Consider the following 15,000-nt stretch of genomic DNA (forward strand, 5'->3'; position numbering starts at 1 on the left):
CGGGGTTTGTTATTAAAGTGAACCTGTCTGGGTGCATATTACTAACCCCTGCCTAATGGTCCTTGTATCTACTAGAATAGATAAAGAGATCTTTAGAAAGAGTATTTCTAAAGATCTTTTATCGTATGCTAATGAGGCCAGGGACTAGTCCCAAGGGCATGATTTCCCTTGCCTAGTTGGCCCCCTTAGCATGTTAATATGCCCCTGTGCGCAGCATCAGAGGATGGTCACTCTCACCTCTCTGCTTCCATCACGTCTGAGTCCTGGATTTCCGCTCAGTGCACATGATCCCGAACTTTTGGTCATGCGCACTACAGGGTTTGAAGCCAGGACGCGTACACCCGGCTTCATAGTGCGCATGACCGAAAATCCAGGATCATGCGCACTGAGCCAAAATCGAGGACTCCGATGCGGTGGCAGCAGAGAGGGGACGTGACCATCCTCTGATGCTGCACATTTATTACCATGTTAGCACAACCACAGGGGCGTACTAAGGGGCCGACTAGCCAAAGCAACTAACGCCCTTGCGACTAGTCCCCTCGCTCATTAGCATACGATAAAAGATCTTTAGAAATACTTTTTCTAAAGATCTCTTTATCTATGCTACTAGATACAGGGACGGTTAGGCAGGGATTAGCAATATGCACCCAGAACTGCTCATGGTTCTGGCTGCATATTGGACCTGACAGGTTCCCTTTAAGCTGGTTATTTTGCACATTTGGAGGATACTGGCTCCCTACGTTGGACGGATGCCAGTAGCCGTACCGGTAAGATACATGGTGGCGTGGTAGCAGTGGCAACATCAATTGCTACAATGCTGTGTTTTTATTTATCAGAATTATCAGTGCAAACTATTGATCGGCTCATTTTCCAGATTATCGATCCCCTCCATAAAATGACTTCCCTCTGTAGGTAGCCAAATGTCGCGCTTGATCACCATCAGACCGAATCGTTCCACTGCACGAACTCCACTTAGGCTGCTTTCACACTACGTCTTTTTAACATGCGTCCTGAACGTTTTTTTGCTGCAAAAGCGGATCCTGCTTTTACAGCAAAAAATGCATGCAAACGCATGTGTTATTTTGCAGGATCCTGTCACTGGATGTTTAGGGGCGGGCATTGGAGTCATGTGATCGGGAGTGATGGGAACTAAACGTGCCAGACTGGGAGCCGGCTTCTTACAACCGCGGAGGCTCGTAACCAAGGTAAACATCGGGTATACTTGCTTGGATACCCGATATTTACTTTGGTTACGAGTGTCTGCAGCTGCTAGGAGCCGGGCTCCCTGCACACGTAACCAACGTAAACATCGGGTAACTAAGACCGCGGTTACCCGATATTTACCTTGGTTACGAGTGTCCGCAGCTCTCAGGTGGAGGAGAGGGAGGGGGAGAGACAGAGAGAGAGGGGGAGAGAGACAGAGAGGTAGGAGAGAGACTGATCACGGAGGCTGGCTTCTGGGCATGCTCAGTAGAGCAATCAGGATCCTGTCTATCAGCACGCCAGCGTTCACATGCGTTTGCATGCTGTTTAGTCAGGATCCAGCAATTTGTAGTATTTGGACGCAGCTCAAAAACGCTACAAGTAGCGTTTTTGAAAGATGTTAAAAAACTGCAAGTCGCTGGATCCTCACTATAACGCACGCAAACGCAGGTGAACGCATGTTAACGCGAGTCCATTGCAAATGCATTGAAATGAAAACGCATTTGCACTGGATCCGTTTTTGCGTTAAAAAAACGTTCAGGACGCATGTTAAAAAGACGTAGTGTGAAAGCCGCCTAATCCTCACTTTAAGCTAATATTAGGGTAATGTTGTATCATTAATTGTAGAATTCGGCCGACCCCCCTACTAACCGAGGTCTGGGATTACGACGGATAGTTGTCACATTATGGCCAAACTCTTATTGTATCACTTTACGCCTTAAGTGCTCCTCTGTGGCCACATCTGGAGATTTCACATTGCTTCAGGTTCCACATGTGACGTTTGCCATTTTACCCTTCTTCAGAACTGTGTGTGTCCTACTTTATACCACCCAACTGTGAGAAAGGAAAGAGGGGCACGTACTGCGTAAGCTAAGCAACACTTACAGCCACAATCCTAACTTTGTCTCATTTATGTGCATCCACACCCACATAGTGCCCTTAGTGAAGGGAGGGGATCCTGCTCTGCTTCAGTATGTCACAGTACATGTTGGCATTCATGGTTCCCTCAATGATCTGTAGCCTCCCCACAGATGGCAGCAGTCATACAACCCCAAACCATGACACTCCCACTACCATGCCTGACTGTAGGCAGGACACACTTGTCTGTTCTCATCATATGGTTGCCGCCACACACACTTGACACCATCTGAACCAAATAAGATTATATTGGTCTCATCAGACTTCAAGATGGTTCCAGTAAACCATGTCCTTAGCATTCCTGTCTTAAGCCAACTGTTTGCTTTCTTGTGCATTATCTTTTAGAAGAGGCTTCCTCCTGAGACGACAGCCATGTAGAACAATGTGATGCTGTGTGCGTCGTTTGGTCTGAGCACTGACAGGTGGACCCCACACTCCTGTAACCTCTGCAGTGTGCGGTGTATGGTCTGACCACTGACAAGTGGACCCCCCCCCCCCACCCCTGTAACCTCTGCAGTTTGCGGTATATGGTCTGAGCACTGATAGGTGGACCCCTCACCCCTGTAACCTCTGCAGCAATGCTGGCAGCCCTCATACCTCTATTCTGAGCAGACAATCTCTGGATATGATGCTGAGCACGTGCACTCAGCTTTTTTGATCGACCGTGGTGAGGCCTGTTTTGAGTGGATCCTGTCTTGTTATACCGCTGTATGGTCTTCGCCACCATGCTGCAGCTCAGTGTCAGGGTGTTAGCAATCTTCTTATAGCCTCAGACATCTTTATGTAGAGCAACAATTCTCTTTTTCAGATCCTCAAAGAATTCTTTGCCATGAGGAGCCATGCTGAACTTCCAGTGACCAGTATGAGAGAGTGTGTGAGGGATAACACCAAATGTAACACACCTGCTCTCCATTCACACCAGATACCATGTAAGGCTGGACTCACACGAACGTATTAAGAAACGGTCCCATTCTCGTTTGCGAGAGTCGGACGAATTTTTCTCACTTGTCATCAGTGTGCACTCAGTGTGCTGTCAGTATGCTGTCAGTATGCAATCCGTTTTTTTGCACAGCAGCTGTTACTCATTTACAGTCATGTACAGGAGAATTTACAGTGTTCTGTGCTACATGATAGGATTGTATTTAGAAAAACGGATGTCACTAGGATGGTCCGTGTGCCGTCCGTGTGACATCCGATTTTTCCTCGCACCCATTGACTTGTATTGGCGAGCCTCGGACGTATTCTGGATCAAATCGCAGCATGCTGCCGCTTTTCTCGCATCCAGAATCTGGATGCAAGAAAAGCTGACCAACAGCTCTCCCTCATTGACTAGTATTGGTCCGAGTGCAATGCGAGAATTTCTCGCTTTGCTCTCGTCTGTTTTTGTCGCTCGTGTGAGCGTACCCTAACACTGAGTCTCATGACACCGGGGAGGGAAAATGGCTAGGTGCGTCACAGTATGATGCCCCCACAGTGCCCCACACAAATATGATGCCCCCACAGTGCCCCACACACACAGTATGATGCCTTCACAGTGCCCTACACACAGTATGATGCCTCCACAGTGCACCACACATACAGCATGATGCCCCCAGTGCCCCCCACATAGTATGGTGCTTCCTCAGTGCCCCCCACACAGTATGGTGCCTCCTCAGTGCCCCCCACACAGTATGGTGCCTCCTCAGTGCCCCCCACACAGTATGGTGCCTCCTCAGTGCCCCCCACACAGTATGGTGCCTCCTCAGTGCCCCCCACACAGTATGGTGCCTCCAGAGTGCCCCACACGCAATATGATGCTCCAGTAGTGACCCCACACACACAGTATCATGCCCCCACAGTGCCTCAAACAAAGTCTGATGGCCACACAGTACCCCCCCACTCACAGTATGATGGCCTTACACTGCCCCCCACACATAGTATGATGGGCCACACAGTATGATACCGCCGAAGTGCCGTTAATGTATTTTTAGGCCCCCACAGTGGTCCTTACATCATATGGTGCCTTTAGAATGTCACACCTCCCAGAATGAGCTAAACATCTACATTCCTCTAGCACAATGAATTAGAGACTTGTGCCGCTGTATACTGTGTGAGGCTTGGTGCGGCAGGTGCCTTTTTGTTTTCAGTGCTCCTCCTGTGCCAAACTGCAAAGGCTGAATGATGGAGCAGTGAGCTGATGGCTCTCTCCACCATTATGCTACTCAGGACACAAAGTTGAAATTGGGACACACCAACAACCTCCCAGGACAGTGGGGGTGACAGCGTCCCAATTGTGGGGGCATTCCACTGAATCCACTGTGCTTCTCTTCTCCTTATACGTATTTAAACCCTGAGTGACTACATTAGATTAGTCCCTGGGACCCTTAGGATTCAGGAGGGAGCTCCTGGGGGAGGACTGTCTAAATCTTCCCTAATGCAATGCCTGCAGCAATCAATAGTGGTCAAAGCCTAAAACCGCTACAAAAAAAGAGGCTTTTCTCTAGGACAACGCCACATATTCCTGACTGTTTCCTCCTCACTGAAAGCTGCTGATGTTTATATTTGTAAACCTCGAACCCCGTATACAGAGGATGGATGAGCGCTCCCAGGATCTGTCTATAGTAAACCTGCTGCACGTGTTGCGCTCAGTTATACTGTCACTAGTGACTAATTTGCCATTGTTTACATACCACATGTCACTACAAAGTGCGGCACATGTGTGGGTGACAGCGCCTTCTGTTTGTGTGACAGCATGCTGCCCCCTGCTGGAGAGATGTAATATTACATTGTCCTGCACACTTTCACTGGGATCTACCATTAGGGAATATCTTCTTAAAGTAGCTGCGATGGCTCCATGTAAATTGGGGAGCGTTATCACGAATGAGCGGCTCCTCTAAATACACTTTTTGATTGCAACAAATTCTTTAATATTCTCCTTGTCAGTGTTTCATGATTTATACATAGAAGGGGGAACTATTGGGGCAGGCATTAAAGAGGTTTTCTAAAATTTTAATATTGATGACCCTTCCTTCACATATGTCCTCATTAGCAGATCCTTTTACCTCCATTGATCGGCAGATGAATGGCGCTGCGGTGCATCCGAAGTAGAATAGCGCCGTGATTGTGTAGTGGCCATGACTGGTACTGCAAGCACTCTACCACTGCTGTGTTATGTATATCCTTGACAAAGCTCAATTGTGGGACAAAACATTATGTATCATCTAATGGAATAAAGAACATGGAATTAACCCTTGGGATGCTGTCCATTACTTGCTACTACATTGTGTAAGCCAAGTGGATCCCTTGGACCTTGACATGTGTCCCTTATTCTTGGAATTAAGGAATCTACAGAAGGTGCTGCAAATAACCTATGCATAATATCCATCTTTCACATATGTCCTCAGTGACACATCTTCGCACCTCCATGGATTTATAGACGAATGGCGCTGCAGTGCATCAGAAGTAGAATATTGCCATGACTGGTACTGCAAGCTCTCTGCCACTGCTGTATTATGTATATCTTTGACAAAGCCCAATTGTGGGGCGAAACATTGTGTATCATCTAATGGAATAAAGAAAATGGAATTAACCCCTCGGATGCTCGTGTCCGTTACTTACAACTACATTGTGTAAGCCAAGTGGATCCCTTGGACCTTGACATGCGTCCCTTATTCTTGGAATTAAGGAATCTACAGAAGGTGCTGCAAACAACCTGTGCATACTATCCATCCTTCACATATGTCCTCATTGTCACATCTTCGCACCTCCATCGATTGACAGATGAATGCCGCTGCAGTGCATCAGAAGTAGAATAGCGCCACGATTGTGTAGTGGCCATGAGTGGTACTGCAAGCGCTCTACCACTGCTGTTATGTATATCCTTGACAAAGCTCAATTGTGAGGCGAAACGTTGTGTTTCATCTAATGGAATAAAGAACATGGAATTAACCCCTGGGATGCTGTCTGTTACTTGCAACTACATTGTGTAAGCCAAGTGGATTCCTTGGAATTAAGGAATCCACTGAAGGTGCCGCAAACAACCTGTGCATACTATCCATCCTTCACATATCTCCTCATTATCACATCTTTGCACCTCAAACGATTGACAGGTGAACGGTGCTGCAGTGCATCAGAAGTAGAATAGCGCCATGACTGTGTAGTGGCCATGACTGGTACTGCAAGCACTCTACCACTGCTGTTTTGTTATGTATATCCTTGACAAAGCACAATTGTGAGGAGAAACGTTGTGTATCATCTAATGGAATAAAGAAAATGGAATTAACCCCTCGGATGCTCGTGTCCGTTACTTGCAAATACATTGTGTAAGCCAAGTGGATCCCTTGGACCTTGACATGTGTCCCTTATTCTTGGAATTAAGGAATCTACAGAAGGTGCTGCAAACAACCTATGCATAATATCCATCCTTCACATATGTCCTCATTATCACATCTTCGCACCTCCATCGATTGATAGATGAATGGCGCTGCAGTGCATCAGAAGTAGAATATTGCCATGACTGGTACTGCAAGCTCTCTACCACTGCTGTGTTATGTATATCATTGACAAAGCCCAATTGTGGGGCGAAACGTGTATCATCTAATGGAATAAAGAAAATGGAATTAACCCCTCGGATGCTCGTGTCCGTTACTTGCAACTACATTGTGTAAGCCAAGTGGATCCCTTGGACCTTGACATGCGTCCCTTATCCTTGGAATTAAGGAATCTACAGAAGGTGCCGCAAGCAACCTGTGCATACTATCCATCCTTCACATATGTCATTATCACATCTTTGCACCTCAAACGATTGACAGGTGAACGGCGCCGCGGTGCATCAGAAGTAGAATAGCGCCATGACTGTGTGGTGGCCATGACTGGTACTGTAAGCTCTCTACCACTGCTGTGTTATGTATATCCTTGACAAAGCACAATTGTGAGGCGAAACGTTGTGTATCATCTAATGGAATAAAGAACATGGAATTAACCCCTGGGATGCTGTCCGTTACTTGAAACTACATTGTGTAAGCCAAGTGGATTCCTTGGACCTTGACATGCGTCCCTTATTCTTGGAATTAAGGAATCTACAGAAGGGGCTGCAAACAACCTGTGCATACTATCTATCCTTCACATATGTCCTCATTTCCTCCATCGATTGACAGATGAACGGCGCTGTGGTGCATTAGAAGTAGAATAGCGCCATGACTGTGTAGTGGCCATGAGTGGTACTGCAGGCGCTCTACCACTGCTGTTATGTGTGTTTGTTACTGAGTGCACATTGATTTATGGACCTATATTAAATGCATGGAATAAAAAAACTCAAAAGGTCCGAGGTCCTCTGCGCTCTCTGAGAACGGGACAAGGATGGGTTTTAATGGCAGTCGTGCAGTACTGTATTCACAGCACAATCAGCTGGGGGGTGTCCCGACCTGCCCTGATCCCTACATTGACTACTATGTGAAACTGTATGAACTATAAAGTTACTAATGTTTTTCCATATTTACTTTTACACTATTTTCTTGTTATTTTTCTGTTCTTTTATGTTGTCTCTTTTGCTCTTTCAGACCCGGTCATTTTCTCTTTTTGTTTAATCTCGTTTTCTGAGCTGATATTATACATATAATGTGGCCGCTGTCTTCCTGTATGTGGTCACCTGTGGGAGGCTTCGTACCAAGCATCGCTTCTAGCTTAGAACGTGACAATAACTCTGCATTGTTCTCTTTCAGATCCTTTTCGATCAGGCGCAGCGGTCCGTGCGGCAGCAGCTCCACACCTTTGTGAAAGAGTGAGTCCATTACATTGTTCTTTTATATCGGGGCACAAATGTTCTTGAATGTCATCGGTGTTTGTTCTCTAATCTTGTGGGGTTGGAGTTTCTGCTAACGATCCTTGTCCCCCTGAATTGCAGTAAGTCTTTTAGTCCAGAACCCAGTTATTCTGACATCGGACTGTTCTGGGAAGAATAAAAATTAGTCCAGCATGAGACTTTCTATACCACAAGATTAATAATAATATATATATATGATCTCTAGGGGTCCGACTGATCCCGAAAGCTCCTTGTCCCCACTGTGAATGCAGCGGTGGTGCACATGCCTGACCAACACTCCCAACCAAGTAATGGAGTGGTGGTGCACATGCCTGACCAACACTCCCAACCAAGTAATGGAGCGGTGGTGCACATGCATGACCAACACTCCCACCCAAGTAATGGAGCGTTGGTGCACATGCCTGACCAACACTCCCAACCAAGTAATGGAGTGGTGGTGCACATGCCTGACCAACACTCCCAACCAAGTAATGGAGCGGTGGTGCACATGCCTGACCAATAATCACACCCAAGTAATGGAGTGGTGGTGCACATGCCTGACCAACACTCCCAACCAAGTAATGGAGTGCATGCCTGACCAACACTCCCAACCAAGTAATGGAGCGGTGGTGCACATGCCTGACCAATAATCACACCCAAGTAATGGAGTGGTGGTGCACATGCCTGACCAACACTCCCACCCAAGTAATGGAGTGGTGGTGCACATGCCTGACCAATAATCACACCCAAGTAATGGAGTGGTGGTGCACATGCCTGACCAACACTCCCAACCAAGTAATGGAGCGGTGGTGCACATGCCTGACCAATAATCACACCCAAGTAATGGAGCGGTGGTGCACATGCCTGACCAACACTCCCAACCAAGTAATGGAGCGGTGGTGCACATGCCTGACCAATAATCACACCCAAGTAATGCAGTGGTGGTGCACATGCCTGACCAACACTCCCAACCAAGTAATGGAGTGGTGGTGCACATGCCTGACCAATAATCACACCCAAGTAATGGAGTGGTGGTGCACATGCCTGACCAACACTCCCAACCAAGTAATGGAGTGGTGGTGCACATGCCTGACCAACACTCCCAACCAAGTAATGGAGCGGTGGTGCACATGCCTGACCAACACTCCCAACCAAGTAATGGAGCGGTGGTGCACATGCCTGACCAATAATCACACCCAAGTAATGGAGTGGTGGTGCACATGCCTGACCAACACTCCCAACCAAGTAATGGAGTGGTGGTGCACATGCCTGTCCAACACTCCCAACCAAGTAATGGAGTGGTGGTGCACATGCCTGACCAACACTCCCAACCAAGTAATGGAGTGGTGGTGCACATGCCTGACCAACACTCCCAACCAAGTAATGGAGTGGTGGTGCACATGCCTGACCAATAATCACACCCAAGTAATGGAGTGGTGGTGCACATGCCTGACCAACACTCCCAACCAAGTAATGGAGTGGTGGTGCACATGCCTGACCAACACTCCCAACCAAGTAATGGAGCGGTGGTGCACATGCATGACCAACAATCCCAACCAAGTAATGGAGTGGTGGTGCACATGCCTGACCAACACTCCCAACCAAGTAATGGAGTGGTGGTGCACATGCCTGACCAACACTCCCAACCAAGTAATGGAGCGGTGGTGCACATGCCTGACCAATAATCACACCCAAGTAATGGAGTGGTGGTGCACCTGCATGACCAACAATCCCAACCAAGTAATGGAGTGGTGGTGCACATGCCTGACCAACACTCCCAACCAAGTAATGGAGTGGTGGTGCACATGCCTGACCAACACTCCCAACCAAGTAATGGAGCGGTGGTGCACATGCCTGACCAACACTCCCAACCAAGTAATGGAGTGGTGGTGCACATGCCTGACTAACACTCCCAACCAAGTAATGGAGTGGTGGTGCACATGCCTGACCAACACTCCCAACCAAGTAATGGAGTGGTGGTGCACATGCCTGACCAACACTCCCAACCAAGTAATGGAGCGGTGGTGCACATGCCTGACCAATAATCACACCCAAGTAATGGAGTGGTGGTGCAGATGCCTGACCAACACTCCCAACCAAGTAATGGAGCGGTGGTGCACATGCCTGACCAATAATCACACCCAAGTAATGGAGTGGTGGTGCACATGCCTGACCAACACTCCCACCCAAGTAATGGAGCACTGGTGCAGATGCATAACCAACACTCCCACCCAAGTAATGGAGTGGTGGTGCACATGCCTGACCAACACTCCCAACCAAGTAATGGAGTGGTGGTGCACATGCCTGACCAATAATCACACCCAAGTAATGGAGTGGTGGTGCACATGCCTGACCAACACTCCCAACCAAGTAATGGAGTGGTGGTGCACATGCCTGACCAACACTCCCAACCAAGTAATGGAGTGGTGGTGCACATGCCTGACCAACACTCCCAACCAAGTAATGGAGTGGTGGTGCACATGCCTGACCAATAATCACACCCAAGTAATGGAGTGGTGGTGCACATGCCTGACCAACACTCCCAACCAAGTAATGGAGTGGTGGTGCACATGCCTGAACAACACTCCCAACCAAGTAATGGAGCGGTGGTGCACATGCATGACCAATAATCACACCCAAGTAATGGAGTGGTGGTGCACATGCCTGACCAACACTCCCAACCAAGTAATGGAGCGGTGGTGCACATGCCTGACCAACAATCCCAAACAAGTAATGGAGTGGTGGTGCACATGCCTGACCAACACTCCCAACCAAGTAATGGAGTGGTGGTGCACATGCCTGACCAACACTCCCAACCAAGTAATGGAGTGGTGGTGCACATGCCTGACCAACACTCCCAACCAAGTAATGGAGTGGTGGTGCACATGCCTGACCAACACTCCCAACCAAGTAATGGAGTGGTGGTGCACATGCCTGACCAACACTCCCAACCAAGTAATGGAGTGGTGGTGCACATGCCTGACCAACACTCCCAACCAAGTAATGGAGCGGTGGTGCACATGCCTGACCAATAATCACACCCAAGTAATGGAGTGGTGGTGCAGATGCATGACCAACACTCCCAACCAAGTAATGGATGTGACCAACAATTGCACCCAACTAATAGAGTGGTGGTGCACATGCCTGACCAACACTCCCACCCAAGTAATGGAGCACTGGTGCAGATGCATAACCAACACTCCCACCCAAGTAATGGAGTGGTGGTGCACATGCCTGACCAACACTCCCACCCAAGTAATGGAGTGGTGGTGCACATGCCTGACCAACACTCCCACCCAAGTAATGGAGTGTGACCAACACTCCCAACCAAGTAATGGAGTGGTGGTGCACATGCCTGAACAACACTCCCAACCAAGTAATGGAGCGGTGGTGCACATGCATGACCAATAATCACACCCAAGTAATGGAGTGGTGGTGCACATGCCTGACCAACACTCCCAACCAAGTAATGGAGCGGTGGTGCACATGCCTGACCAACAATCCCAAACAAGTAATGGAGTGGTGGTGCACATGCCTGACCAACACTCCCAACCAAGTAATGGAGTGGTGGTGCACATGCCTGACCAACACTCCCAACCAAGTAATGGAGTGGTGGTGCACATGCCTGACCAACACTCCCAACCAAGTAATGGAGTGGTGGTGCACATGCCTGACCAACACTCCCAGCCAAGTAATGGAGTGGTGGTGACCAACACTCCCAACCAAGTAATGGAGTGGTGGTGCACATGCCTGACCAATAATCACACCCAAGTAATGGAGTGGTGGTGCACATGCCTGACCAACACTCCCAACCAAGTAATGGAGTGGTGGTGCACATGCCTGACCAACACTCCCAACCAAGTAATGGAGCGGTGGTGCACATGCCTGACCAATAATCACACCCAAGTAATGGAGTGGTGGTGCACATGCCTGACCAACACTCCCAACCAAGTAATGGAGTGGTGGTGCACATGCCTGACCAACACTCCCAACCAAGTAATGGAGCGGTGGTGCACATGCCAGACCAACACTCCCAACCAAGTAATGGAGTGGTGGTGCACATGCCTGACCAACACTCCCAACCAAGTAATGGAGTGGTGGTGCACATGCCTGACCAACACTCCCAACCAAGTAATGGAGTGGTGGTGCACATGCCTGACCAACACTCCCAACCAAGTAATGGAGCGGTGGTGCACATGCCTGACCAATAATCACACCCAAGTAATGGAGTGGTGGTGCAGATGCATGACCAACACTCCCAACCAAGTAATGGATGTGACCAACAATTGCACCCAACTAACAGAGTGGTGGTGCACATGCCTGACCAACACTCCCACCCAAGTAATGGAGCACTGGTGCAGATGCATAGCCAACACTCCCACCCAAGTAATGGAGTGGTGGTGCACATGCCTGACCAACACTCCCACCCAAGTAATGGAGTGGTGGTGCACATGCCTGACCAACACTCCCACCCAAGTAATGGAGTGTGACCAACACTCCCACCCAAGTAATGGAGTGGTGGTGCACATGCCTGACCAACACTCCCACCCAAGTAATGGAGTGTGACCAACACTCCCACCCAAGTAATGGAGTGGTGGTGCACATGCCTGACCAACACTCCCACCCAAGTAATGGAGTGGTGGTGCACATGCCTGTCCAACACTCCCACCCAAGTAATGGAGTGTGACCAACACTCCCACCCAAGTAATGGAGCACTGGTGCAGATGCATGACCAACACTCCCACCCAAGTAATGGAGTGGTGGTGCACATGCCTGACCAACACTCCCACCCAAGTAATGGAGCAGTGGTGCACATGCATAACCAACACTCCCACCCAACTAATGGAGTGGTAGTGCACATGCTGACCAACACTTCACCCAAGTAATGGAGTGTTGGTGCACATACATGACCAACACTCCCACCCAAGTAATGCAGCGGTGGTTCACATGCATGACCAACACTCTCACCCAAGTAATGGAGTGGTGGTGTACATGCATGACCAACACTCTCACCCAAGTAATGGAGTGGTGGTGTACATGCCTGACCAACACTCCCACCCAAGTAATGGAGTGGTGGTGTACATGCATGACCAACACTCCCACCCAAGTAATGGAGCGGTGGTGCACATGCATGACAAACACTCCCACCCAAGTAATGGAGTCACATGCATGACCAACACTCCCACCCACATAATGGAGTGATGGTGTACATGCATGACCAACAGTCCCACCCAAGTATTGGAGTGGTGGTGCACATGCATGACCAACACTCCCAACCAAGTAATGGAGTTGTGGTGCACATGCATGACCAACACTCCCACCCAAGTAGTGCAGCGGTGGTGCACATGCATGACCAACAATCACACCCAAGTAATGGAGTGTGACCAACACTCACACCCAACTAATGGAGTGGTGGTGCACATGCATGACTAACACTCCCACCCTAGTGGCTTTGCATTGACTTTGACATCCCCGTTCCCAGGATTGGGTTGATATCCCACCAATCATACATTTATCATCTAGTCTTATGGGGGCCTCTCAACAGATAATGTCAAGGGAGTTAATGATCCGACATGCCAGATTCTGGAGAATGTTACTCCTAAGAAATGATCCACTGCCAGAGATGTCTGTCAGCGGCTCTCCTGGAGAACATGGGTGCACGAAGTGAGGCGACCGCTCCTGTATATGGGACCAGTCAGATGAGATAGCTATTATATTATAGGTGCGTTTTTGTTCCCTTCCACCCATTGACTTCCTTTTGAAAAATGTATCAAAAACGCTTACAAAATTGACCTTAGTTTTTGGTGCATTTTTCTGCCAGAAGATGCAGATTCAGTGCGTAAAATTTCTGCACCAAATACTTATAGATTTGTGAGTGAGAACGTTAATTTAGGAGAAACCACTGAATCCCCCCCGGGGGGTCTCCTCGCTGTGGGGCTCCGGCGGTCCGGGTAGAGGCAGTCTCTGCTGCAGCTGCACCGGTTCTCTAGCACGATCGATGTATGTAGGCCACAGCGCGGCACCATCGCTGGCAGGCGGAGGGAGACAGTTTCTATAGTAACGGGTAATTAAGTGAGAATCTGTCAGAAGCAGAAGCTCGGTGTTTATGGGGGAGGGGGACTTAAACTCTCCTGACAGCTTCCACGCTTACTTTTCTTCTTTCCTTTCTTTGCGCCTTTCCAATCCGACGTGTCCATAGTTTACGCTGGAGCAGAGCCGTGTATACAAGATGTCAGTCTGTGCGTTGGAAAATGTCTGCTCCCGTAAGAACACACTGGGTAGAAATAGAAAGACTTGTGACCTTCTGGTTTTTCAAGGTCAATGGATCATTTTTGGGGTCAATACACGTTTCGCAATAAATCAGTCCAAGCAACCGAAATCCAAAATCAATGACACGGGATGGGGACAGGCACGAACCTCTGCCTCTAAGCTCCCAGCCCCGATTATGCTCCATAGCAGCATCTTGTGCATTTATGAGAGCGGAACGCGGCATCGTTTTTGGTGTGTTCCTGTTGCAGGAAAGCTATTACGGTTGGATCTTTGTGGCAGATAAATCACTGAGACATTGAAATAAAAACCTCATATTATCTGGTATAGGTTGTCTGAATTAGGCTGCTCATTTTCTAAAAATATTACATTTTTTTTATATATACTGTATATACACACTGTGCAGAATTATTAGGCAAATGAGTATTGTGATCACATGATACTTTTTATACATGTCGTCCTACTCCAAGCTGTATAGGCCGAGAGCCAACTACCAATGAAGTAAATCAGGTGATGTGCATCTCTGTAATGAGGAGGGGTGCGGTGTAATGACATCAACACCCTATATAAGGGGTGCATACTTTATTAGGCAACTTCCTTCCTTTCCTTGGACAAAATGGGTCAGAAGAGAGATTTGGCGGGCTCTGAAAAGTCCATATTGTGAGATGTCTTGCAGAGGGATGCAGCAGTCTTGAAATTGTCAAACTTTTGAAGCGTGATCACTGAACAATCAAGCGTTTCATGGAAAATAGCCAACAGGGTCGCAAGAAGCGCGCTGGGCAAAAAAGCGCAAAATAACTGCCCATGAATTGAGGAAAATCAAGCGTGAAGCT

At 48.3% G+C, this 15,000-nt stretch overlaps 1 protein-coding gene across 1 annotated transcript in view; it reads left to right on the top strand.

Moving 5' to 3' along the window:
* Positions 1-15,000, top strand: part of ACAP3 (ArfGAP with coiled-coil, ankyrin repeat and PH domains 3) — a 266,420-nt gene that overhangs the window by 133,783 nt on the left and 117,637 nt on the right. Inside the window, exon 5 of the mRNA XM_075327683.1 lies at positions 7,821-7,879. Coding sequence (XP_075183798.1) covers positions 7,821-7,879 — 59 coding nt within the window. The remainder of the gene's footprint in view (positions 1-7,820; positions 7,880-15,000) is intronic.

Source organism: Anomaloglossus baeobatrachus, chromosome 11 (genome assembly GCF_048569485.1).
Source record: "Anomaloglossus baeobatrachus isolate aAnoBae1 chromosome 11, aAnoBae1.hap1, whole genome shotgun sequence".
Taxonomy (NCBI): domain Eukaryota; kingdom Metazoa; phylum Chordata; class Amphibia; order Anura; family Aromobatidae; genus Anomaloglossus; species Anomaloglossus baeobatrachus.